This window comes from Natator depressus, chromosome 9, assembly GCF_965152275.1.
Source record: "Natator depressus isolate rNatDep1 chromosome 9, rNatDep2.hap1, whole genome shotgun sequence".
NCBI lineage: Eukaryota > Metazoa > Chordata > Testudines > Cheloniidae > Natator > Natator depressus.
In genome coordinates, this window is record NC_134242.1 from 5,506,082 (window position 1) to 5,529,404 (window position 23,323).

General features: G+C 65.4%; 1 protein-coding gene across 6 annotated transcripts in view; it reads left to right on the forward strand.

The window, feature by feature from the left end:
- TNK2 (tyrosine kinase non receptor 2) overlaps positions 1-23,323 on the forward strand; it is a 76,233-nt gene that overhangs the window by 20,934 nt on the left and 31,976 nt on the right. For 4 of the 6 annotated variants that reach the window (XM_074963381.1, XM_074963375.1, XM_074963376.1 and 1 more), the window contains one exon: positions 22,668-22,845. In XM_074963381.1, the coding sequence (XP_074819482.1) occupies positions 22,683-22,845 (163 nt within the window). In that variant the 5' untranslated portion in view covers positions 22,668-22,682. Of the gene's footprint in view, positions 1-8,248; positions 8,334-18,831; positions 18,973-22,667; positions 22,846-23,323 lie in introns of those variants that run through there. The other 2 variants (XM_074963380.1, XM_074963378.1) reach the window with 2 other exon arrangements.

Genomic DNA, 23,323 nt, shown 5'->3' on the forward strand with positions numbered 1-23,323 from the left:
GCCTCCTTGAGCCACGGCCTGGCTTCTGGCGCTGCTGCGGGGTGGTGCGTTTGGGGCGTGGGGAGGGTTGGGCTGTTCCTTAAAACAGTGAATCCCTTCCTGGAACCCCCCGGCTTAGGCTCCAGGAGCCCAGGCGCTGATCCCGCTGCTGTGCGGAGGCAGGGTGAACAAACCACCTGGGATTAGTAAGGGGGTGGGAACAACTGATTTAAAGTCGACTCCCCCCCCTTGAGCCCATTGACAGCATCCTGGCCCCAGCGTTTGCCACAGGAACTGTTGCCCATCAGGGTATTTCCCAACCAGCAAACCCAAAGCTCAGACATAGATGGGGCTGTGGCTGGGTGGGTGAGACTGGGTGCTGGGCTGCAATGACTCTCTGTAGCCACAGAAAATCATCCAGCCAGTGTCCTCCCCTGGGAGCGGTGTGATGGTTCAGAGGCTTTGCTGCACTTGAGGCCCAGAAGTCAGGACAGCTTCGTGGCTGCCACTGCGCTGCCCAGAAACCTGCCTCCTGCTCCAGAAACTCAGGCCCCTGCTGTGCAAACAAAGGGAGAATCGCCACTTGCAATACGGGGCCTGTGACACACAGTTGAGCAGTACAGTTTCATGCATGCTCCCTCCCCATTACTGGGGGCTGGGGCTGGATTGATGGTGCACAGGACAGGGACAATGGCAGGACAAACTTCCCTCACCCAGCCCCGCCATGGAGGGACCCTACGCCACATAAGGGGGCCAGTCTTCAGGGCCCACCCAGCCCTTGGCTGCTCTGCAGTGGCCACCAGCAAGGAGAAGGGTGGTCAGGGACTCAGCTGGGATACAGCTGGCCACCCCTGCAGCTGCAAGGCACCCCACCTGTTCCCGGCCCCTGGAGCCAGCCAGGGCACAGCTCGGGGTTAGCGTTCCCTGCTGGCTCCGGTGGGGAGCAGAGGGGGCATTGGGTAGTGGCTGGGCAGCCACATCTGAGATCTGGGCTGCTCTGTGTCAGGCACGGGGTCCCACGCGGCACCAGCCTGTGGGCTGTAGGGAGGATGGGGGGCCAGGACATGTCCCATTCTCCCCCCCTCCCCCCCATGTGGATTCCCCCAGACTAATCTGCTGTGGAGATTGCCTGTGCCCTGAAACCCGTCTCCCGGTCCCTCTGCAGGCAAAGGGAGGGGCACCGGACCTGCCAGCCAGCCCCTGGGCCCTTGCCACATACAGCTCAGCATATGGAAGGGATTTGAGGGAGGCAGGCGGCTTAGGGCTGGCTTGTCCTGGGTGTGGATGGGGGCACAGGGTGGGCTGCAGCCCTCCCCTTGGCAAACAGGTTCCTCTGTCGCCCTGGCTGGCAGGAGCGGTGGCGTGTCCTCCAGCCTCTTCCGAGTGTCTGTGTTGCGCCTTGCGTTGCATCCCTTCTGCTGTGCACTGAATGCAGCCTCCCCAGTCTGCCAGCTGCTGCCTGGCGTGCCCAGACTTCCCCCTGCTCCGCACTGCTCGCCCCACAGGCCGTCCCTACCCCTGGAGCATCCCCTAGTGCCGTGCTGGAGCCGGGGCCAAGGCTCCGACCCACCAAGCTGGCTGCTCTGAGAGGAAGGGGAATAGACGTGGAGCCCGAAACGGTGCCAGGCATTCTCCCCTCTTCCCCGTCGCCCGCTGGTGGCTCGCCCCGCACTCAGGACGGGGCGCGGGACCGTGGGCTTGCATGTGCCATAGCTCCTGGGTGGGCGTAGCCAGGGCTGCTGAGCCGCAGCACTGGGACTTGCTGGGAATGGGGCGCCAGGGCGGATCCTAGAGTGCTGCGCAGTGCAGACGGGTCATGGCCGTGCCCTGTCTGCCTGCCCACTTTCCACAGCGCAGAGCTCAGGGCTCCGTCTAACCCCTTCAGAGCCCCTCTCCCTGGTACAGCACCTGCTGCCGGCCAGCCTGCATGGCCTGGCGCCTGCTCCCCCACTCCCCTCCTTGGGGTTCGTACCCTCCGTGCAGGGCTCTCCCCGGGGGGCTGGACTGCCCTGGCTCTTCCGGCACCCCTTGGGAGCAGCAGTGCGGTCATTAATCATTGCTCTGGTAACACGTTAACAGCCCCTACTGTTCTCGGGGGGGGGGGCCGCATCCCTGGGGGCCAGGGCTGCCCAGGGCCCAGCTGGGGGGTGGTTACGCACACTAGCACCCTGGGAGCAGCGGGTACTTGTCTATCGGCTGTTGTAGTTTCCTGTGCGTGGGACCTGGCAAATGGCCGGGTCGGTCCCCTCCCCATATGCCCGCGGAGCTGTACGAGGCAGGGCGGCCCACCGCCAGCGCTGGGGATGGGCCTCTGACAGACACGGGAGCCGGGCGTCCCAGGGGGCAGTGGCACCCTGCTGCCAGCTGACCTGCCCCAGGTGCCCACAGCTCCGCTGGGGCTCAGCAGCAGTGGGTGGGGGGATAGCTCCCCTTGTGCTGTGGGGCAGATAGTGCCTCGGGGCCTGTGTGCCATATGGGCCGTGGGGGGGGGGACTGTCTGCATGTGCCTTTGCTGTGCCATGGGGAGTCCCCCAAGCCACCAAGATCAGCATGGCCTATGGGGAGGGGTACCCCTCAGTGGGGGGGCTGCGGGGACCCAGCTTCTGTAAGCCAGCGGCTCTTCACCCAGGTGCCCATTCCCCTCCCAGCAGTGGGGCGTTGGGTGCCACGACGGGATGTTGGCGTGTTGTGGGCCTATGACATCTGGGGTCTGGGGAGGGTGAGGGAGCAGGGTGGATCCATGGAGCACCTCCAAGGGGCGGGTATGGGGGGCTGCCGGAGCCAGGGCAGTGCCGCCTACCCCTGCTGTATCATGGGAGCAGGTCAGCAGCGCCCTCCCGGGACGGCACAGCTCCCTTGTCGGGGGTCCCCTCAGACGGGTGGCCGGGAGCTCGTGGGCAGAGGGCCCATTCCAGGGGATGTTAAGGCGGGCGTGGGATTGGCCCTGTGTCACTGCGGGCAACTGGGGCTCCTTCTGCATGGCTCCCTCTTGCTCCTGTGTGCTGGGACCGGGTGGTGGAGTCATCGCAGGTCAGTGTCCCTTTGACTCCCAGCTCCGTGACTCACCAGTGCCTTGTGGGTGTCACTTGCCAGGGGTGACCCAACCAGCAGGGCTCATGGCAGAGCTGGCTCCCTGGGGAGTGTCCCTGAAACTCTGCCTGGCCCTGCCCCGGGAATGAACGGCCTGCTCCAGCTGCTGAGCTCACTGCCATGTGACCAGCCACCCGAGAGTGGCAGACTGTAAACAAACGCCGGCCGGCTGTGCCACGGAGCCCTGGGACTCCAGCCCTGGCTGGTGAGATGCAGGAGGTGAGTGGCGATGCGCCAGCCCCCACGTGCAGGCTGCTCCAGGCCCTCTGTCCACGAGCTCCCTGCCACCCATCCGAGGGGATCCCCTGCTCGCAACCCCTTGGAAGTTGCTGGGGATTTTAAATGGCCCCCACTGCCTGGGATGTGAATGGAGCCTGAAACTGACCAGGCTGGGTTGCTGGCATTGCCCAGTGTGCCAGGAGAGCAGCTTCCTACCACCCCCCCCCCCGAAGTCAGTGACACTCAGAGGGTTTATAGTGACCAGGGCGGGAGTATAACAGACAAATCTTATCCTGGTGCCCCCCGCTCCCCCGTTTGCTGTGTGATGAGTAGTGGGGTTTGAAGCGTGGCAGGCAGGGGGTGGGCTGTGCACAAGATACCGGTGTGGGACAGGACATGTGAGGCGGATGGTGCGAGGTGGTGTCTGGGGCCTGGGCTATGCGGGGGCTGGAGAGCACCCAGCCTGCGGCTGCCTCTGGCTAGTGAATGAATCTCTGTTCCCAGTGGTGGCAGGCAGGCAGGTGGGTGTCTGGGGAGGAGCTGGCCCTCGGCCGATGCTCTTCTGGGTTTGCCGTGGGCGCGAGTTCCGCGCGGGTAGGAGCGAGCTGTGGGATGGGACATCTGGGCCCCCCGTTGCAGGGACCCCTCATGGGCACCGTCGGTAGAGGGGCTCAGCTGAATGGGCCACAGGGGCCGAGCTACCCTCTGCCCCCAGGAGGAGCTGGGTGCGGGGGACGTTTGCTCTGCCAGGCTGGGGCATGTTCACTTGGTGTTTGATAGTAGCCCCCGCAGACCCCGCTGGCAGCCGGGCAGGCGATGTGTCCATCCCCATGCTCTGCCTGTCAGGTCAGAGCTGGCATAGCACACGTGTAAGTCATGGCTGTCTGGCGTGCCAGTGCCGTGACACACATGTGCAGGCAGGATGCGCCTCACCAGCTTGTTACAGCCCCCCCGGGGCTCTTCCCTGGCTGAGCGGTGAGCTCAGCCCTGTGGGATGAGGGGAGGAGACCGGGGAGCTGTGCTGCAGCCATGTCCCACGCTGGGGTGCTCTCCATGCCACCTGCCTGCTAGCACCCCCGGGCCGGGGATGCCCTTGGGTGGCGTGCAGAGGAAAGGCCCCTGAGCCTGGCTCTTCCCAGCTCCTCATTGGCCATCCCCCCCCCCCCCGGGGGCGGGGGGACAGGATGCCCCTCGTGCGGTGCTTCGTGCACTCTTAGTAATGGGGCTCCTGCCCTGCCTTGTCCACCCACCTCCTTCCCTCCCTCGCTGCTGGCTCCCCAGCCTCAGGATGCCCTGCCTCTGCTCAGCCCCCAGCCCCAAGTCCAGAGATGTCTGCCAGTGCGGCCCCCCGCTGTCTCACTGGAGCCCCGCTAGCCTGGGCTCTAGGCTCCCGGGCCCAGGGATCTCATGTTGCAGTTGCTCCTAGACTCGTCCCAGGGCTGTAATGAATCGCTGAGCTCCCTGGGGCTGGGCTGGGCGGGTCCCCTCCAAACGCCCCCTGGGGTGAAGCCCCCTGTGGGGGGCTGTGGGCTGCCCTGACATGGACAGCGAGGCAGCAAGGCGAGCGTGGGGGTGTATGAGAGCCCCCCACCCCCGCTGGGCCGATAGCTGGTGTCCGCCGAATGTAGACAAGACCCATGGCAAGAGGGAGAGCTCCTGAGCGACCTGAGCTGGGAGCATGGCCAAGACACCTTCCTCCACAAGAGGGTGAGTCAGGCTGCCATGGGGGAGGAAATGTGGGAGGGGGAAGCTCGCGCCACTTCAGTCATAGGCAAGGGCGCTTTAAAAGGGCCCTGCAGTGACACAACAGGGATTGAACCCCAGGCTTCAGGGCAGCGACCGCTCTGCAGCCAGGGGTCAGGAGAATCTCCCCACCCCGGTGGCATCATGTGGCACAGGGATCACGCCCATGGGCACTGGCCGCCGGAGCAGCCCGGGGGCTGGACTGAGAGCATGTCTCTGTTCCAATGGGGCAAACCCCTGCATACCTCCAGATTGAAGGTAGTCTTTGAAGTGTTTCCCAGGCTTGGGGGTAGGTGCGGGGAGGGACTATGCCCCACAGGGCACTACCCCACCCACAGGCAGGGAGCTCAGAGGCATTGATTGTCCCCAGCCATGCAGGGTATTGATGGGGCCGGGCCAAGGCACAGGGGGAGCTCCATGCTGGGAGGGGTGCTGGCTCGCCAGCCTTGGACATGGGGCAGCTTCATAGAATCCTAGAATATCAGGGTTGGAAGGGACCTCAGGAGGTCATTTAGTCCCACCCCCTGCTCAAAGCAGGACCAATCCCCAATTTTTGCCCCAGATCGCTAAACAGCCCCTCAAGGACTGAACTCACAACCCTGGGTTTAGCAGGTCAATGCTCAAACCACTGAGCTATCCCTCCCCCCCTTGGACAGTGCAGGCTGAGCTTCCTGAGGGGGTGCTCTGAGGATCACTCAGGGCTTCGACTGAAGCCTCAGCCCAGGGATTGTGGGGGGCAGGGCTCTGGGGGTAGACCGGCAGCTGTTGCCTGGGCCCCCAAGTCACCTCCCCCCCGGGTCTGCCGTTCCGCTGGCCCTGGGAGGTGAAGGCTCTGTATCCCCTGGCGCAGTCCCCTGAGGGCTGGCCCAGGTGGGCTGGCCTGGGGGGGCCTGCGAACAGCCAGGCTTCTCCATGAGGAGGGACAGGATTGGGCCCCCCCCCCCCCCCCCCGCAGCATCCACCTGGCCAAAGCATCTTCCCCTGCTCTGGCCGTGGGGGCCTGGTGGGTCTGCACCTGGGCTGGGTGCTGGGAGAAGGTCTGGCAGGTTTGGGGCTGGGCTGGGCTGGGTGCTGGGGCATGGGTGCTTGGGGGGTCCAGTGGGTTTGCGGCTAGCTGGCTGCTGGGCGGGGGCTGGGCAGCGGGTCTGCACCTTTGCTGGATGCTTGGCAGGTTTGCAGCTGGGCTGGGCCCTGGCGTGGGGGGGCGCTCTGCTTCTCTAGGCACTGGTGTCAACGGGCTCAGGCCCAGGGTGGGAAGGTTGGGAGGAAGCGCCACTGGGTCAGCCGCTCCCCCCAGCCCCCGGCCTCTGCCTTCTGCAGTGGTGGCTGTTGCAGCTGGGCTCGCAAGGAGTTAACACGCTGACCTTCACCTCCCGGGGCAGAGCTGGGATCCTGGCTGGGTCACAAACAAAGGGGAGGGTGGGGGCCTCGCCCTGCTGCCTGATTGTCCCCTCTGCGGGAGACCCAGACTGGAATGTGGGGGGTTGGGAGTGAGGGGGACCCGCAGAGCTGGGGCTAGAGGCAGGGTTGCCCACTGAACAGTCCTGTATTACAAGGGTCCCTTATTTTTTCATCTGTACAAGAAGAGGAGTTGCTGAGCGCTGCAGGAAATACCCCTGGCGAATGGGGGTGAGTCCCGCTCAGTGTTGGTGGTATTAATTTGAGGATATGAGGGGGCAGGGGTGCTAAGAAAACAGTCCCTTATTTTTGAAATACAATGTTGGTGGGGAGCCCAGGGCTGGGACAGCAGGGGGCTGCGTGTCAGGACTGAGGGGCGTGGGCAGAGCTGTGTGGGGAGCCCAGGGCTGGTACCAGGGGCCTGGGTGTAGGGATTGAGGGGTGCTGGCAGAGCTGTGTGGGGAGCCCAGGGCTGGTACCAGGGGCCTGGGTGTAGGGATTGAGGGGTGCTGGCAGAGCTGGGTGTGGGGAGCCCAGAGCAGGGACAGTAGGGGGGTGGGGGTCCAGATTGAGGGGCACTGGCAGAGCTGTGTTGGGGGATCCCAGGGCTGGTACCAGGGGGCTGCGGGTCGGGACTGAGGGGCGCGGGCAGAGCTGGGGGTGGGGAGCCCAGGGCTGGTACCAGGGGCCTGGGTGTAGGGATTGAGGGGTGCTGGCAGAGCTGGGTGTGGGGAGCCCAGAGCAGGGACAGCAGGGGGGTGAGGGGTCTGGATTGAGGGGCACTGGCAGAGCTGTGTGGGGGGAGCCCGGGGCTGGTACCAGGGGGCGCCCGGGGCTGGTACCAGGGGGCTGCGGGCTGGGATTGAGGGGTGCTGACAGAGCTGTGGGGGGGATCCCGGGGCTGGTACCAGGGGGCTGCGGGTCGGGATTGAGGGGTGTGGGCAGAGCTGTGTACTAGGGAAGGGTGCTCTGGTCTGGAATACGTTCACTTCCCTGTACTGATGCCAAGGCTGGGTTGGGTGCTTGGGTTGGGCCGCTGATGCGCAAGGTTGGGCCCTTGCAAACAGGTGAAGGGTTCTTATAAACCAGCCCAGCCCCACGCGTAGGGGATGTCTAGGGTTCCGCTGTGGGGCAGGCTTGGCTTAACCAGTGATGGAGGGAATCACACCCCCTGACCCACATGGCCCGTGTCCCACACGGGCAGAATACCCCACCCCCAGGCTGTGCCCTGCCCCCCTCCCCCCAGCAGGGCCTGCCTGCCCACCCCATCCAGCAGCTGGGCCTCTCTCCCCTATCTCCCCCTCCCCCCCCAGCAGGGCTGCCCCTGAGCCCCCCAGCTCTTGGGCTGTGCCTCTCGCCCCTATCTTCGCCCCCCCGCACCCCACAGCAGGGCTGCCTGTGAGCCCCCCACCCATCAGCTGTGCCTCTGCGCCCCTGTCTCCCCCCCAGGGTGTGCCCTGCCCCCCCCCCAGCAGGGCCTGCCTGCCTGCCTGCCCCCACCCATCAGCTGGGCCTCTCGCCCCCGTCTTCCCCCCCCCCCCCAGCAGGGCTGCCCCTGAGCCCCCCCGCTCATGGGCCGGGCCCCTCTCCCCCCAGCTCCAGGCCCGTGCCCGGCCGGGGGGGGGCCGCGCCGCCATCTTCCCCCGCTGGGGGCCGGGAGCATGTGCAGAGCGAGGCCGCCGGCCCAGCCCGGCCGGGGAGGATGCGCCTGGCCGGCCCCGTCCCCTGCCCCGCCGCCGGGCCGGGGCCGCTCCGAGCCCTCGCCCGGCGCCCCGCTGAGCGCAGCCGCCGGGATCCCCGCGCCCCATGCGGCAGGCGCCCGGCGCGCCCTCGCCCGGCTCCCCGGGGGCCGTTGGGCTCCGCTCGCCGCAGCCGGCCCGCGGGGCGATCGGCCGGGCCAGAGGGTCAGTACCGCGGGGCGCCGCCGGGGGCGAGCCTGGTTCTGCCGGGCCCTGGGGTAGCAGGGGGAGGCCGTGTCCCCCGAGGCGCGAACCCCTGGAGCGTCGGGGGCCGGCTGCTGGGCCTTCAGGGATGGTGTGGGGCAGGGGGGCCCTCTCCTTCGGGCGCGGCTTTGCTGGTAGCAGAAAAGTGTGCAGCTGCGGCCCTTCACGAAAGCTGGGGGACTGTTCTCCCCGTTGAACAGCTGGGGAAACTGAGGCACAACGAGGGGCTGTGACCCGGCCAAGGTGCCCCAGCAAGCGAGAACCCGGGGTCCCGGCTCCCTATCCCGCGGGGACCTGCGAGGCGGGCTCCTCTTTTAAACGTGGGTGAGGGGCCTCTGGGTGCAGCCTGGCTTTCCCGGGTGAGAGGAGGGGGGCTGGCAGGGGCAGGGCTCCCTGCCCCGGGGCACCATCTGGATCTGGCCTCCAGCAGCTGGGCAGTTCGGCGCCAGCCCTCCCCACTGCTGGCTGGTGCTCCGACCCAGATGGATCCCAGCACCCGTGAATCTGGGCCTTTCCTAGCCTGGCACAGGGCAAACTGCCCCATGGGTTGGCATAATTGGCAGTGTGATTCGTGTCTGGACTGAGGTGCAGCTGGGGGAAGAGGGCTGCAAGCTGGGATGGCAGGAGGCTGCTGGTTGGGGTTGAGGGGCACTGGCAGGGATGTGTGTGGCGGGGGATCAAGGTGCGGCGGAGTGCGGGGTGGCAGCAGCAGCAGGGGGCTGTGGGTTGGGACTGAGGTGAGCTGCCAGGCAGTGGATGGAGGGGACCAGCCCAGGAGCAGCAGGAGGGGGGGCAGGTACAGGAGTGGGCAGCGTGTGGGGAGCTAGCCCGGGACCTGGTGCTCTCTGGCCCCTGTTTTCTAAAGCACAGGTGAAGAACTGCCTTGGAAGGAGGCAATCGGCTCCCAGTGTGGGGCTGCAGCCTGCCTTGTCCAGCCCGGGCCTGGCACTGTGCTGTATCCGGGGAAGGGAGCACGCTGAGAGGGGCTGGATCCCTGGCCGTGGGCTGGTCCATTCTAGGCAGAGAGTGGGCAGCATGGCATGCGATTCAAGGGGCAGCAGGTGCATGGATGCCCTGCTGGCAAGCACCCCAGGTGGGCGTGTGGAGCAGGGGTGTCCTCAGAGCCGTGGGGATGGGGGCTGCAGTCAGAAGACCCCGCACCCTTCCTGAGGGGATGCTAAGGTCGCGCTCAGCTGGGTCACCAGCTTGCTGCATCTACGGTCTTGGACCAAGTCCAGGCTTCCAGCTGTTTCATGGAAATGGGCAGGCCTGGGTTGTTCCTGGGCTGGGCTGGGCGCGCTGGAGCAGCACCAGGGTGTGTGTGACCCAGTGTGTGCTGTTGGATCCAGGCTGTATCCACACACCATGCCAATGAGCTCTTAGCAGGGCGAGATGGGAGTGTGTTTCCCCTGCCAATTGCCACAAATGTCTGGAGCTCGTCTGGCTGAAGTGCAGAAAATGCTGTCCTGTCCCCGGGCACCGGGGCATTGGTGGGCTCCCAGTTCCCCCCCCCCCCCGATCGGCAGTCGGACCCGCTGCGTTTGCTGGGAGGAGCGTGAGCAGGTGCCGGCCACTGGCAATTGGCTGTGTGGGGTGAGGTGGCTGGCACCTGCTCACACTCCTCCCAGCAAACGCAGCTGGGCAGCGGGTCCGACTGCCGCTTGGGGGGGAATCTTGTTCCTCTTGTGTGTTGGGCGTGTCCTAAAGCAACTGGCCCTGTTCACCCAGGGAGGGAGTTTTGCCTAGTGGTTGAAGGAATGGGGCTGGGCTCAGAACTCCTGAGTCCTATCCCCACACTTGCCGTCCGACCATGGGCAAGTCATTTAGGCCAGTATTTTTGGAAGCAGACAGCACCCTGGGGTGCGCTCGGGGCTGCTGAGCACCCTCTGCTTCAGCCACGCTTGCTGGGAACTGGGGTGCTGGGCACTGCAGAGAGTCAGGCCCCAGTGGGAGTCCCGGACATAGGGGCAGCAAAGCAGTGGCCAGCCTGTGAACGTGCCGGCTTCTGGCCTGTGGGACTCGCCCGAGGTCAAAGAATGAATCCAGCCATCCCGGAGTGGTGGATCAGTGAGGGCCAGGGCCAGCCCCTGCCATAAGCAGGTGCCCCCCATTGCCATTGGGCGTCTCTCCTGGGCTGTCGCAGGCTGGCTGCATTGACTGAGGGCTGCCCATGGGGCCTCTGGAATAAGGATGGGAAATGCCCCCTCCCCATCCCCTGCAGTCTATGCTCTGCCAAATCAGCGCCACCACCAGGGCCCCTCAGCTGGGCAGGTGATGGGACCCACAAGCCTTCCTGCTTCTGGAGAGGTGGGGGGAAGGGCAGTGTGTGGGGGGTGTTGTATTGTGTAGAGGGATGTGGGCGAATTGGGAGGTGGTGTTAGGGAAGGGAGGGTTGTATGTAAGGAGTATAATGTTTAGAGGGGGTGATGTGTAGTGGGTATGTGGAGTGCATTAGAGGGGGAGGGTGGGTGGGTTTATGATGGCAGGGGGGATGCGGTGGGGAGGGCGCTGTCTGGTCGGTGGGGAGCAACGGGGGATGGGGCGGCGGGCGCTGTCCGTGAGCGGTAGGGAGTGGGGAGGATGCGTTCTGTGAATTGTGGGGAGTGGGAGTCACTGTTTGTGAGTGGCAGGGGGTGGAGAGGATGTGGCGGGGGATGCTGTCTGTAAATGGTGAGGAGCCAGGGGGAGGCACTGTCCATAAGTGGTGTGGGGTGTGGAGGACGTGGTGGGGGGCGGTGTCTGTGAATGGTGAAGAGCAGCAGGTCGCTGTGCATGAGTGGCGGGAGCTGGAGGGGACACAGTCTGTGAATGGTGGGGAGCAGAAGAGGATGTGGTGGGGGGGTGCTATCCATGAATGGTGGGGAACAGGGGGAGGTGCTGTCCGTAAGTGATGGAGGGGAGAGGACATGGCGGGGGGGGGGGCACTGTCTGTGGTCAGTGAGGAGCAGAGGGAGACATGGCGGGGGGGCACTGTCTGTGAATGGTGAGGAGCAGGGGGGCACTATCCGTAAGTGACGGGGGGGGGAGGGCATGGCAAGGGGCACTGTCTGAATGGTGGGAAGCAGGGGGGCACTATCTGTAAGTGATGGGGGGGGGAGGGCATGGCAGGGGGGCACTGTCTGTGGTCAGTGGGGAGGAGAGGGGGATGTGGCAGGGGGGCGTTGTCTGTGAATGGCGGGGAGCAGGGGGGCTCTGTCCATGAGCGGCATGGGGACACGGCAGGGGGGTGCTGCTCTGGCTGGTGAACCGTTCCTGTATGGCTCGACCTTGGGCGATGTCTTGGGGCAACGCTGAGCACGTGGTCAGGGCTGGGCAGGTTTCATGCCATCACAGCCCAGGGCCATCAGTGCAGCCAGCAGCCTCGTTTCTTGAAGGACCTATCGGGTTCCCAGGTGTGGGGGCAGATGGCGTTGCCGGCTGGTGGCTGGGCCCAGAGAGAGGATGGGGCCTGTGCAGTTCATCGGGGCTGTCCCTGTTCCTGGGGGGCAGAGGCTGGTGGTTTGGGAGCTATGGGGGGCTGGGCAGGTCTGTGCAGCGCGGGGCAGAGCTGGTGAATAGCTGGGAGCTGTAGCCCTGTCCACACTGAGCTGGAGCCGGGCGAGAGCGGCCAAGGCCCTGCTTTGTTCCCTTGCGCAGCTGCTCATGGCTGGCGTCAGGCCGTGGGAGCACGGTGGAGGTCCTGGGGCGAGCAGAGCCTGGCCTCGTCACTACCGTGGGTTGGGGAGGGTGCTGCCACTGGGAGCCCCTCAGTTGGCTGCTTGTGGAGTGCTCCTGGCTCCGGCGTCTCCTGGCTCCCATCGCCCTGGCTGGAATCTGGCTGGGCCAGGGCAGAGATTTGTCTCTGCACTCTGTGTTTAACCCCTTCCCCACTGCGCTGCCGCTCACCCGCCGTCAGGTCAGTTTATCAGCAGGGCTGTGCTCGGTTGACAGAGACCCACAGCAGTCAGCTCCGCCACCCCCCCTTGGGAGGCAGAGCAGGGGCATTATTGGGGAAACTGAGGCACAGAGTGACTTGACCAAGGTCACTCAGGGAGTCCAGCAGAGCAGAGAATTGAACCCAAGGCTGCCAATTCCCTGGGCCCCTGTCCTCTTTTCCCGCCTCCCAGGCATTTGCTCTGCCCACTAGCCTGCGCTGCCTCTGTTGCCTGGGGGCGGATAGGAGGTCTGCCCTCTGTGTAGCCTGAGGTTTGGGGCCTTGCCAGCTGCCCAGGACACTGGCTCAGATGCTGGCCTGCATGTTTGCGGGTGCAGAGCTGCAGTGTGTTCGCGCCAGGTTCCTGGCGCAGCAGGGGTCGGAGGGAGAGACTCTCCTCTGTGGCCATGGCATGGGGCCAGCTGGGAGCCTGTGTCCCAGCCCCCCTTTGTGCCAGCCTGTGCCCCCCCCAGCGTGCTGGCCCTGGGGGGAGAGGGAGTCCCTTGCATACGGGGCTGGCCTTGCTCTGCCCTTGGTATGGTGGTGCCTGGCAGCCCTGAGCTGGCCCCGCTCCCCGCAGCGCTGCCTGGGCCTGCATGCCAATGAGCCCCTCGCCACAGCTGCAGGGCACTGTGTAATAGGGGAAGCAGGAGACACCAGCTCCTGGCCCACTGCCCTCCCCACACACAATGTGGCTGAAAATCCCCTCCAGGCTCGGGTGGGGCCTGCTCCTGCTCCTCGCCTCCCACTGCAGCTTTGGGGGTGGAGGCGCTCAGCCCCTGGCAGCATCGGGCCCGTGCACACGCCTGGGGGATACCCCCATCTCTAGGAAGAGGGGCAGCGACCGTGCTGTGGCTTTGGGGCTGGGCCGGTGGCTGGGCCTCTCCGGTCTGGGGACAAGTGAGCCCGCTCCTCCTTTGCCCACCGTGCAAATGTGACCTGCTGTCCCAGCACTGTGGGGCAGGGTGCATGCAGCAGCCTGGGGCACTGGGCAGCCCTGGGGGGCTCTGGTGGAGCGGTTGGGGGGGGTGTTTGGAGAGTGGGGGGGGCAGGGACGTGTGATGTGTGACCCTCTGCACCTGCTCTTAGCGTCTGTGTGCGGGGAGGGGGCAGCTGCTCTGAGCCGCACTGGCCACGTGCTGCCCTGCATCTCAGGGCTTGAGTCATAACGCGGATGCTGCCCCAACCTCCAGGCCCATCCCCGCAGGGAAACCCTTCGCTCCAGCGGGGGTTGGCACTGACTGGCGCAGTGCGCGGGAGCACAGTGCCTCAGTCGCTAACACGCCCACTCCGCAGTATGGACGCACCCTCCTACCGGTCTAGTGCCGCACAGCTCCCCCGTGTGCAGGGCCTCCCCCGGCTCACTGGGCCCCAGTTCCCAGAGCGGCTCAGCTGAGGGCCGGGCCCGGACGTGGGCCGTGCCCCTAGGGGGCCGCGCACATGTTCCATTAACTGTTCCCGGCTCAGCGGAGCATGGGGCGGGGGGCCAGACTGCGAAGAGCAACGCCAGCCTGTCTGTGTGCGCGAAAGGCGAGCGGTGCATGGAAGACAATGAGCCGTGCAGGCTGCTGAGGAGGGGTCGGGTGGGGGGTGGGGCTCAGTTTTGGGAGTCTGGTGTGTGGGAATTAGTGCCAGCCCCAAACCTTCAGCTCACTGCCGCTGACAGCGGCCCGCCTGGGAGCTCACAGCCCCACGCCTGCCTGGCCAGGTGGCAGCTGCAGCTGCCCCAGGGAAGGGTGCCCCGTGGGGACAGAAGAGGGCTGGGCCTGGGGGGCAGGCGCAGAGGCACTGGCTTGGCAGCCCAACTCGGTTCTGAGGTGCCTGTCGCTCCCCCTCTTGCGCTAGGTTTGGGGGAGCTGCAGACGGGATGGTCAAACCCTGAGCACGGCCCCGAGCGACTCCCCATGTGTGCAAAGCACCATGGGTAAGACCCAGCCGGGGACAAGAGGAGGAGTCTGGAGCCGGGGGGCTGATCCTGCAAGGGGCTAGGTGCTCTCGGCTGCCAACAACGTGCTGCTGGGAGCATTGACACAGCAGGGAGCTTTCTCAGTCAGTGCTGGCCTGGGTACCCCAGCATGGCACTAGGGGGTGCTGGCCCCAGTACCCCAGCATGGCACTAGGGGGCGCTGGCCCCTAAGTCAGTGCTGATCCCAGTACCCCAGCATAGCACTAGGGGGCGCTGGCCCCTCAGTCAGTGCTGGCCTGGGTACCCCAGCATGGCACTAGGGGGCGCTGGCCCCAGTACCCCAGCATGGCACTAGGGGGCGCTGGCCCCAGTACCCCAGCATAGCACTAGGGGGCGCTGGCCCCTAAGTCAGTGCTGGCCCCAGTACCCCAGTGTGGCACTAGGGGGCGCTGGCCCCTCAGTCAGTGCTGGCCCCAGTATCCCAGAGCAGTGCCAGGGGGCGCTGTGCTGCAGGGACCAGGGTGGGGGCTCAGCAGGGGGCACTGGCCCCTCCGTCGGTGCTGGCCCCAATGCCCCAGTGCTGAGCTAGGGGTGCTGTGGGGGAGAGCGGGGTGGGGGGCTCAGCAGGGGACGCTCTCCCCTCAGTGAGAGCTGGCCCCAGTGTAGTGCCAGAGAGCTGTGCTGCAGGGTGGGGGGCTCAGCAGGGGGCATTGGCCCCAGTGCAGGGCCAGGGGGGGCTGTGCTGCGGACGAGGTTATCCTTGACCCACATCTGGCAACGGGTGCTGAAGATGCAGGCCGAGGGGTATGAAACCTACCAGGTGTTTGATCTGGGGAAATCTGGCTGGCCAAGCTCTCTTCCTCCCACCCCCTCCAGCTTCCGCAGGAGAGGTCGGAAAGCAGCCCCCCTGTTCCGGAGCAGGGGCCGCAGCCAGGTGCACAGGCCCTGGGGGGCTGCAGGGTGAGGGCAGAGGAGGGCAGGGCAGAGCCTGGGCTATTCTCTCTCACGGCACCAGCGATCTCCATGGAGCTGTTGGCTGCGTCCTCAGCCAGCTGTTCTCCCGCGGGACCGGCTGGAACTGCGGGCAAGACAAGGACACAGTGTTAGGGAGCCAGGCCAGTGCTGCTCCCCCGGCTTGGACCGGGGACAAGCCCCCACACTGAGCCATCTGGCAGGTGCGCGGGGCGGCAGGGAGCACAGGAAATGCCCTGCTATGGTCCTGCATGCAGCTGGGGAGGGGGAGACGTTCCCTGGCGTGACCTGGCTGAGTTCCCAGGCGGGACTGGGAGAGGGGCCCCCAGGCGGAATCTCAGGGAAGCAGGGACCAGCCCCATCCCAGCTGGCGGGGGCTGCGGATGGGCTGCGAGATCCCCTTTGCTGGTGATGCTGAGTGCCCAGAACTGGGGCTAGCTGGGCTCACCCGGCCGCGGGGGCCAGTCTTTCAGCCGGGCACTTTGTTGGCGGTGCGGGCCTGACGGCGGCAGGGCTGACAGCTGCCCTGTTCTCTGCAGCCGTACGGGGCAGATCCTGCCTGTGTGCATGGCGACTGGGCTGTCTCCAAAGGGGGCTGTCCAGTGCTGTTCTCACCCCTGCTGTCCCTGTACCCAGAGCAGCTGGGGCCAGCCCTGCTAACACCCGGCCGTGAAGCCAGCCTTCACTTCTAGCTCCACTCCCCCGCCCCCCATCCTTAGGACTAAAGGGATGTTCTCCTCCCTCCCTTCCCACTCTGCTGTCTCATGGGAGCTCCCAGACCTGAGCAGGCCCAGGGCAGCCACATGCCTGTGGCCACAGGGTCCCACCCTGTGGTCCCACCCTGCAGCGGCTTGCCTCCTTCCCTCCCTGGGGACATCCACCTGGCATTGTACAGCCGGCTCCTGGGAGTCGGAGTTCCCAGCCTGTGCGTCCTCCCGGCATTGTAACCTGAGGTTCCCAGCCGTGCTATCCCGTCCATACTGACTCAGCTCCGCAGCTCCAGCTGTGTCCACACTGCAAAATGGCAAGGCTTGGACTCCAGATCCGGCGGGCCTCGGGCTCTGACCCACCCCCTGGCAGGGTCCTCAGACCCAGGGCCTGATGGGTTTGTGTGTGGCTGGAAGGGGGCTCGGGTTCAGCCCTGACTCAGAGCCTGGTCTTAGAGAGCTGCTTGGGGTATGGGCAGGGAAGAGAAATTGCTACCAAGCTGGCAGCACTGTCAGAGGATCTATAGCTCCGTTCACCCTGTGATCTCAAAGCACTTCTCAGCCCAAGTGCCCCGTCCTGTTCCCACTGAAGTTAGTTGAGAGCAAGATCTGCCCAGCTAATTCCTGTCAGGCAGGTTTTTGCCATTATCCCCAGAGGGGTAAACTGAGGCACACAGCGGCATCGTGCCTGGCCAGGGCTGCTGACTCCCAGGCTCTGCTCTGGCCTCTGAACAGCCCTACACTGGGGAGCGGGGATTTCTCTTCGCCAATGGGCTCCAGGTCTGTTAAAGCCAATAGCACTTGGCTCCCCGTTAGTGGCGTGAGCCCCTGACGGCCTAGCCGAGACGGGGTTTCTCTGGAGCACGTTCTGCTTCCTTCCCTCTGGATCACTGGGCGGGAGCCTGGAACCTGGCCCTAAAGGCTCATCCCCCAGCTGCTGTGTCCTGCCCCCAACTCCTCCCCCCCTGTTGTATGCATGGCACCTAACCGGGGTGTTGCCAATAGAGGGGCTGGGAATGGGCCATGGGAGCTGATGGTCTCCCCAAGAACGGGAGCACTGGAGGTGCATGGAGTTCCCCTGATCTCACTGGAGGTCGGTGGAGCAATGGTGGCTCTGGCCCTGGTCCTAGCCAGACGGCCCTGGGGCAGAAGAATGTGGAGAAGGCCCGTGGCGCAGCGTGAGGCTGGTGGTAGTTGGGGGTTATTGGACATGTGGGACTTGCCTGGGGGAGAAGGGGGGATTCTTGTGACTCAGCCACCCACTGGCCCTTCCTACAGCAGGTCGTCCTCTGTGCACTCCCTGGTGGGCAATGGTTAGTTCAGGGGTTGGACTAGGGGCCTCCCTTCTCAACCTCTGTCTCTCGGTTTGGTTGGGGCAGCCGAACCGTGCACTGCAGAGCCCTGGCCGCAGGCAGAGATTCTGTGCGTGGCACCGTTTGGTCGGGTAGCACCATCCGGCACTGTGTGCACCCAGAGAGCAGACATGGGCTCACGTCGAAACCCTGGGGGCTCCTGGAGCCCTCGGAGGGCTAGTGCATGAGGCTGCAATGGGCTGATCTCAATGACGTCTGGGGGAGAGATTCCCACATTGACATGGGGTGTTTACGAACTGTTAATAGTGCTTCGCATGTACCTGTCACCAGGGTATCTGGGCCCATGAATGCTTTTCCTTGGAGGCACGCTAATTACGTGGCCTGCCAGTTGGGTTAGTAGCTTTCTCCTGATGGGGAAACTGAGGCATACAGCCTTTTCCAAGGCCAAGCAGCGTTTCTATGGCAGAGCCAGAAATAGAACCCAGGAGTCCTGGCTCCCAGTCATCTTGGCTTCTGAATAGCAGGGATCACAGTGTGAGGAGATGAGCTGGACTGTGGTTCCGAGCCTGGCCAAAGCGAACGAAAATAAACCCTCCGGGGAATGTGAACGCTGCGGCTCGGATATCCAGGTCGCTGCGAGCGGGCCGAGATTTTCCTTTCCTCGGTGCAGTCTGTGCGTGGGGGAGCGGGCAGCGGGGTGTCGTGGAGAGATGCACGGGGGAGGCTGTAGACAGGGTGCCTTATTGGAGGGCTAAGCAAGAGTGCAGGAGACTGAGGAGCTGTGTGAAATCCCAAGCCAGAGGCCCACCGGAAACAGCCTCTCCAGCCCGCAGTTAAATCTGACCTCTTGGCTGCTGATCAAAAAGTGTTCCCTGCAAATACCATCGAGTCTCTGTTCCAGCCAAGCTGGCGGCCGGGGAGAGAGGGTGGGAGCCAGCCACTGTGGACCGGAGCGGAGCGAGGGGGGTGGGCTCAAGGCAAACACACACACAAGCCCTGCAGTGTCCGGCCCACGAAAGCAGGAACAGCCTCTCGGCTGCGAACAGGCTGCAGGGTCCACAGAGCTGGGCCACAGAGAGCGGTGCCCCCCGGGAGGATTCCGGTTTTTTGGACAGAGAAGCCTTTAAAGCGTGACTCAAAGGCTTGCCGATGTCTCGCAGCCCCTCTGCACGGATGTCAGATTCAGCCGTACCGTGACGCTGCGCTCCAGCCGGCCACTGTGGCTCCCCCGGGTTACCGATCCATCGTCTGGGTTTTACGGAGGAGCTGTCCCCACGCGGTGGAGCTGAGCATGTGTGCCTGCGGGGCCTTGGCAGACTGCCACCCACCTGGCATGGCACAGGGGCAGCAGGCTGGCTGGGGTGCCACAGAGAGCCCGTGAGGGGTTGATCTGGGGTGACACCCACGCAGGCTCCCGTGTGGTTCTCCTCTCGCCAGGAGGGATCCTTTTATTCTGTCTAGAGGTTGCGGCTGCACTCCCCAGGCTGTGCAGGGCACGCGGAGACGGCAGCCCCTCACCCAGCCCGGAGCTCCAGCCTGCCGCCAGTACCGGCATTCGTGGAACCAGTGACAGCCGTGTAATGCCCGAGGCCCCGGTGGGAATCCTGGAAGGGCCCTTCTCCTCTGACCTGGTCCCCCTCGCGTGAGTGACTGGGGCATAGAGAATAGGGGTTCCCCAAGCCAACAGCCCCCTGTTCCCACCGGTGCCCGGCGTGGCGGAGGAGAGATGCGTCGCTTCGAGGTGCTGCGCCGCTCCTTCCCGTTCCTGGCCCGCTTCCGGGTCTATCGCGTAAGTCAATTTTGGCTCGGTTCCCTCGGGTGAGCCCCCCGACACGTCGGATCTGCATCCCGCCCCTTCATCCCGGGGCTGCTCTGTTCTGGCCGCTGCATGCCATGGAGCGTGAGCCGAGCCCTGGGGGGCTGCGGGTGGCGTGGCAGGGTTTTGCTGGATGGGGGGGCTGTGGTTGGGATGGCACACAGCACTGCCTGGCCCAGGAGGTCTGACGCCGCCCAGAGCCCTAGCCCCTCCCCCTCACAGGGGCAGAGCTCGGACGCCCCCCACCTGACTCTACCGGCCGCAGGGAGCCCTGCACCATCCTTGGGGCTCCCTGCTCCGTGTGTCCCTTGCACCTCACCACATGTGTTGGGCTGTGCCCCAGCTTGGCAGTGGGGCGACTGCCCCTCCACCCACGGGAGCTGGGACACTCTGGCCGTGCCCCGGCTGGCTGCCGGCCGCACCCACCCTCCGTATTTTTAGACCAGACTATACTGCGGGGAATTTTAATTGTTGGCTGTAACCCAAGAGCTCCGGAGACAGAGCCCCAGCCCCGGGCTGTGTCTGTGGATGGTGGGGGAGGGGGGGCTGTTTTAGGGGGCTCAGATTGGCCTGGAGTGATACCCCCCAGATTGGAGGTGCTGCAAACAGAGTTGGGAGGGTCCCGGGATGGAGTGGGAGGGGGGCGAAGTGCTGGGTGCCACTGGAGGGGAGGGAGGGAGCACCCTGTCTTCTGCTTCTCGATCATTGTATGGCCCAGCCCCCCATGGTGCCAGGCACTGCACAGACCCAGGTGGGCCCTGCCCCGAAGACCTTACAGCGGGAGGCCGCGGCACTACATGTGCCCAGAGGAGGGGTTCTCCTGGCAGCACGGGTTGTCCGCGGTTGGTGGAAGAGCTCAGCTGGGGAGCCAGGAGACGCAGCCAGCCGGGTTGTAGCCTCTCCGCAGGGTAGCGTGTCTGGGGGTGGCGTGAAGGGCAGTGCAGGTGGGAGGCACATGTCTGGAAATGGAACAAGCGGGTGAAGGAGACTGGACAGGGCAGATCTGCAGCGGGGGCCGTCAGTCGTTGAAGAGCTCTGCCCAGCATGGTGACTGCAGGGCAGCTGAGCTCTGGGGCTGGAGGGGCCCATGGGTGTGGGGTGCACAGGGGCAGCCCTGATGGCTTGGCTCAGGCCAGGCTGGTGCTTTCCCGGTTTGCCATGTCGTTTCTGGAGCGGATGTCAGGGTGCGTGGGGTACGGACAGGAGCACTGGGGAGACAGCCCATACCTCCAGGGGCAGTAGCAGGTTTCCTCTCCAAACATTAGGGAACAGTCCCCTCCGGGAGCTCGGGGCCCCTGCAGAGCCAGCCTGGGGTCACCCCGCTCTGGGAGTTGGCCCCCAAGGGGTCTCATCGGTGCTGGGTGCGGATCAGCACAGCCATGCTGCCGAAGTGGATGGGGAAGGGGTGCCCAGCTGAGCGCTGCCCTGGGCCTGGCCTGTGACGGCCTTGGGGGGTGCAGGATGCCAGGGGGATTTTGTCCCCCTCAATGAACACAAAGATGTAGCACCACCCATGAGCCATGTCCCTGCGTAGCCTCATGGGCAGCGCCAGCCTTTCCAGCACCCAGAACGGGGGGCAGACCCTCTGCTCGTGAGGCGGAGCTGGCAGCCAGATGGGAGAACTGGAGCTGGCTGCGGACAGACGCCGCCAGGGATGGACAGACAGATAGGCCCAGGGACACACTGGCTTTGAGGGGAAGCCAGAACCTGTCTATGGAGCAGGGCGCATGGGACGTCCATGCCCATGTGCCCAGGCCCCACTGGCCGGAGGGCCAGGATCGGGGTGGGAGGGGGCACACGCTCTGTTTTATAACCCAGACCTGCCGTCTCCAGTTTCCATCCCAAACATGGGCACGGGAAGCAGATCCACCCGTGCCTTGGCTGGCGTGCCGTGCCTCGGCGGTGCCAGGGGGTGCTGAGCCCTGGTGGGCGGCAGGGTGAGAGCCGGGCACCCCTGCCAGCTGCAGTGGCCTAACGCAGCTGTGCTTTTATCCCTCTCTGTGCTATTGATAACCAGGAGCTTCGCTCGGAGGGCAGGGGGGTGACGCCGATGGGCACCATCTGGCCACTGGGAAGGGCAGCAAAACCTCCTGGCCCCTCCCCGGCTGCTCTGCCCACTCGCACCCCAACGGCCGGGGTCAGGAGCTGATGGCTGGTCAGCACAAGCTGCAGCTTGTTTGAAATGCTGCCCGCTGTGTGCCCTGCCTCTCCACCACCCTCCATGAACCCTGGGTCTCCAGGATTTCAAACCAGGCTCCCCCCCGCCCCCCCCACTTCAGGGGAGCTCCGTGCGCTGCAGGGGGCACAGACTGGCGCTGCTGCTGTGCCAGCGGCTGGCCTGGCAAGCTCTGTGCTCCCATGCCAGCCCAGAGCAGCTCCACCACCTGAGCTCTCCCCGTGAGCACATGTCTCAGCCAGGGTTCCCCTCTCCCGGGCATTGCCGGTGGGCACGGGGCCTTCGCTGCCGGGGCAGGGGGAATGCAGCAGCTCCCAGCCTGCACTGCTGCCTCTGATCTGTGTGCCCTGCAGACGAGGAGCGTGGCACAGGGAGCAGTGAGCCGCTCCCTGGTGCCTGGCTGACGTATGGCGGGGTGACGGGGCTCCCATTGGTTTCTGGTGGGGGGCACGGGGCAGGGCTGGCCTGTCCTCTCTGCACCCGGGTGGCGAGCGGCTCGTTATTCTCTAGCGCTGGGTCTCTGGGCTGCCCTCGTGGGCACCTGCCTGGGAACGACAGAGCAGTCTCTCATACCCTTGTGGATGGCACCCGTCGTGCCCGGGTCCCAGCCAGGGTGGGGACTGATGGTCTGGGCACTGCAGGGCCGAGGACTGGGTTTCCCCCGGGCAGCAAAGTCCCCTGGGCAGTCATGCATCATGGGGTTCAGTTCTGGAGTGAAATCTCCCCCAGATGCCAGGTGCTGCCCGGGCACCTGGGGCTGGCAGGCGGCAAGGGCCTTGGCCTGCCGGGCCAGATCCCAGTGGCGGAGGAACCGAGCCGAGCCACCGGCTGGGGCGAAGGGGGCTGCTGGAAAGGGGACTTTCATATGGCTCCTTAGGTCATGTCCTGCTGAGTGGTGAGGGGGGCTAGCTGGCAGTGCTCCCCCATAGCCCACCCAGCAGCCGCTGGCGCCTTGGGCAGCCCCCTGCAGGCAGTGGGTGCCCTGGTACCTCTGAAGGCCTCGTGTAGCCGCAGATCCCCTCTCCCTGTCTGTCCCAGGCTCTGCTTCGGCCTCGGCAGCCCAGTGGCCTGGGACAGCCCTGCTGGCTCTGGGGTGGATCCTGTCGCTGGGCAAGCGATGGCCAAAGTCTCACTGGCTTCTCCAGGAGCAAAATCTGGTCCCCGGGAATTCCTGTCCCCCGGCTCTGCCCGTCCCGGTTGTGGCAGGGCGCGTAGTAGGGCCAAGTGTGCCCATCCGCGGCTGCTCAGCGACGTGGCTGCTGCCGCTATGACCAGCCCACGGCCGCTGCTTCAGCTGGCGGAGACGCTCCAGCCACTATTAGCCATACAGGGCTTGGGACTGAGCAGGACGTCCCACGCGAGCGATGCCTCCATCGGGGGCCCCGGTAGCTGTTCCAGGGAGACAGGTTCCCCGGCCGGCGTGTGCTGAGACAGGGCAGTCGGGGCCCGGAGCCGCAGGCTGCCCCCTAACCCCGCTCTCTGGTCTCTGCAGACGCTGCCCTGTGGCATGGAGTCAGACGAGGGCACAGACTGGCTCCTGGAGCTCCTGGCCGAGGTGCAGCTGCAGCAGTACTTCCTGCGCATCCGCGATGACCTCAACGTCACCCGCCTCTCACACTTCGAGTACGTCAAAAATGAGGATCTGGAGAAGATCGGCATGGGGCGGCCTGGTGCGTATGACCGCTGACTTCCTCCCAAGCCCCCTTGCTGCTCCTCCCTCACCTGCAATCCGCGCTGCATCTGTCTCTGCTGGTCCCCCCCGCACCCCCCGCACCTGCAATCCGCGCTGCATCTGTCCCTGCTGGTCCCCCCCCCGCACCTGCAATCAGCGCTGCATCTGTCTCTGCTGGTCCCCCTCTGCACCTGCAATCAGCGCTGCATCTGTGTCTGCTGGTCCCCCCCCGCACCTGCAATCAGCGCTGCATCTGTCCCTGCTGGTCCCCCCCCCCCCACCTGCAATCCGCGCTGCATCTGTCTGTGCTGGTCCCCCCTGCCCCGCACCTGCAATCAGCGCTGCATCTGTCTCTGCTGGTCCCCCCCTGCACCTGCAATCAGCGCTGCATCTGTCTCTGCTGGTCCCCCTCTGCACCTGCAATCAGCGCTGCATCTGTCTCTGCTGGTCCCCCCCCCGCACCTGCAATCAGCGCT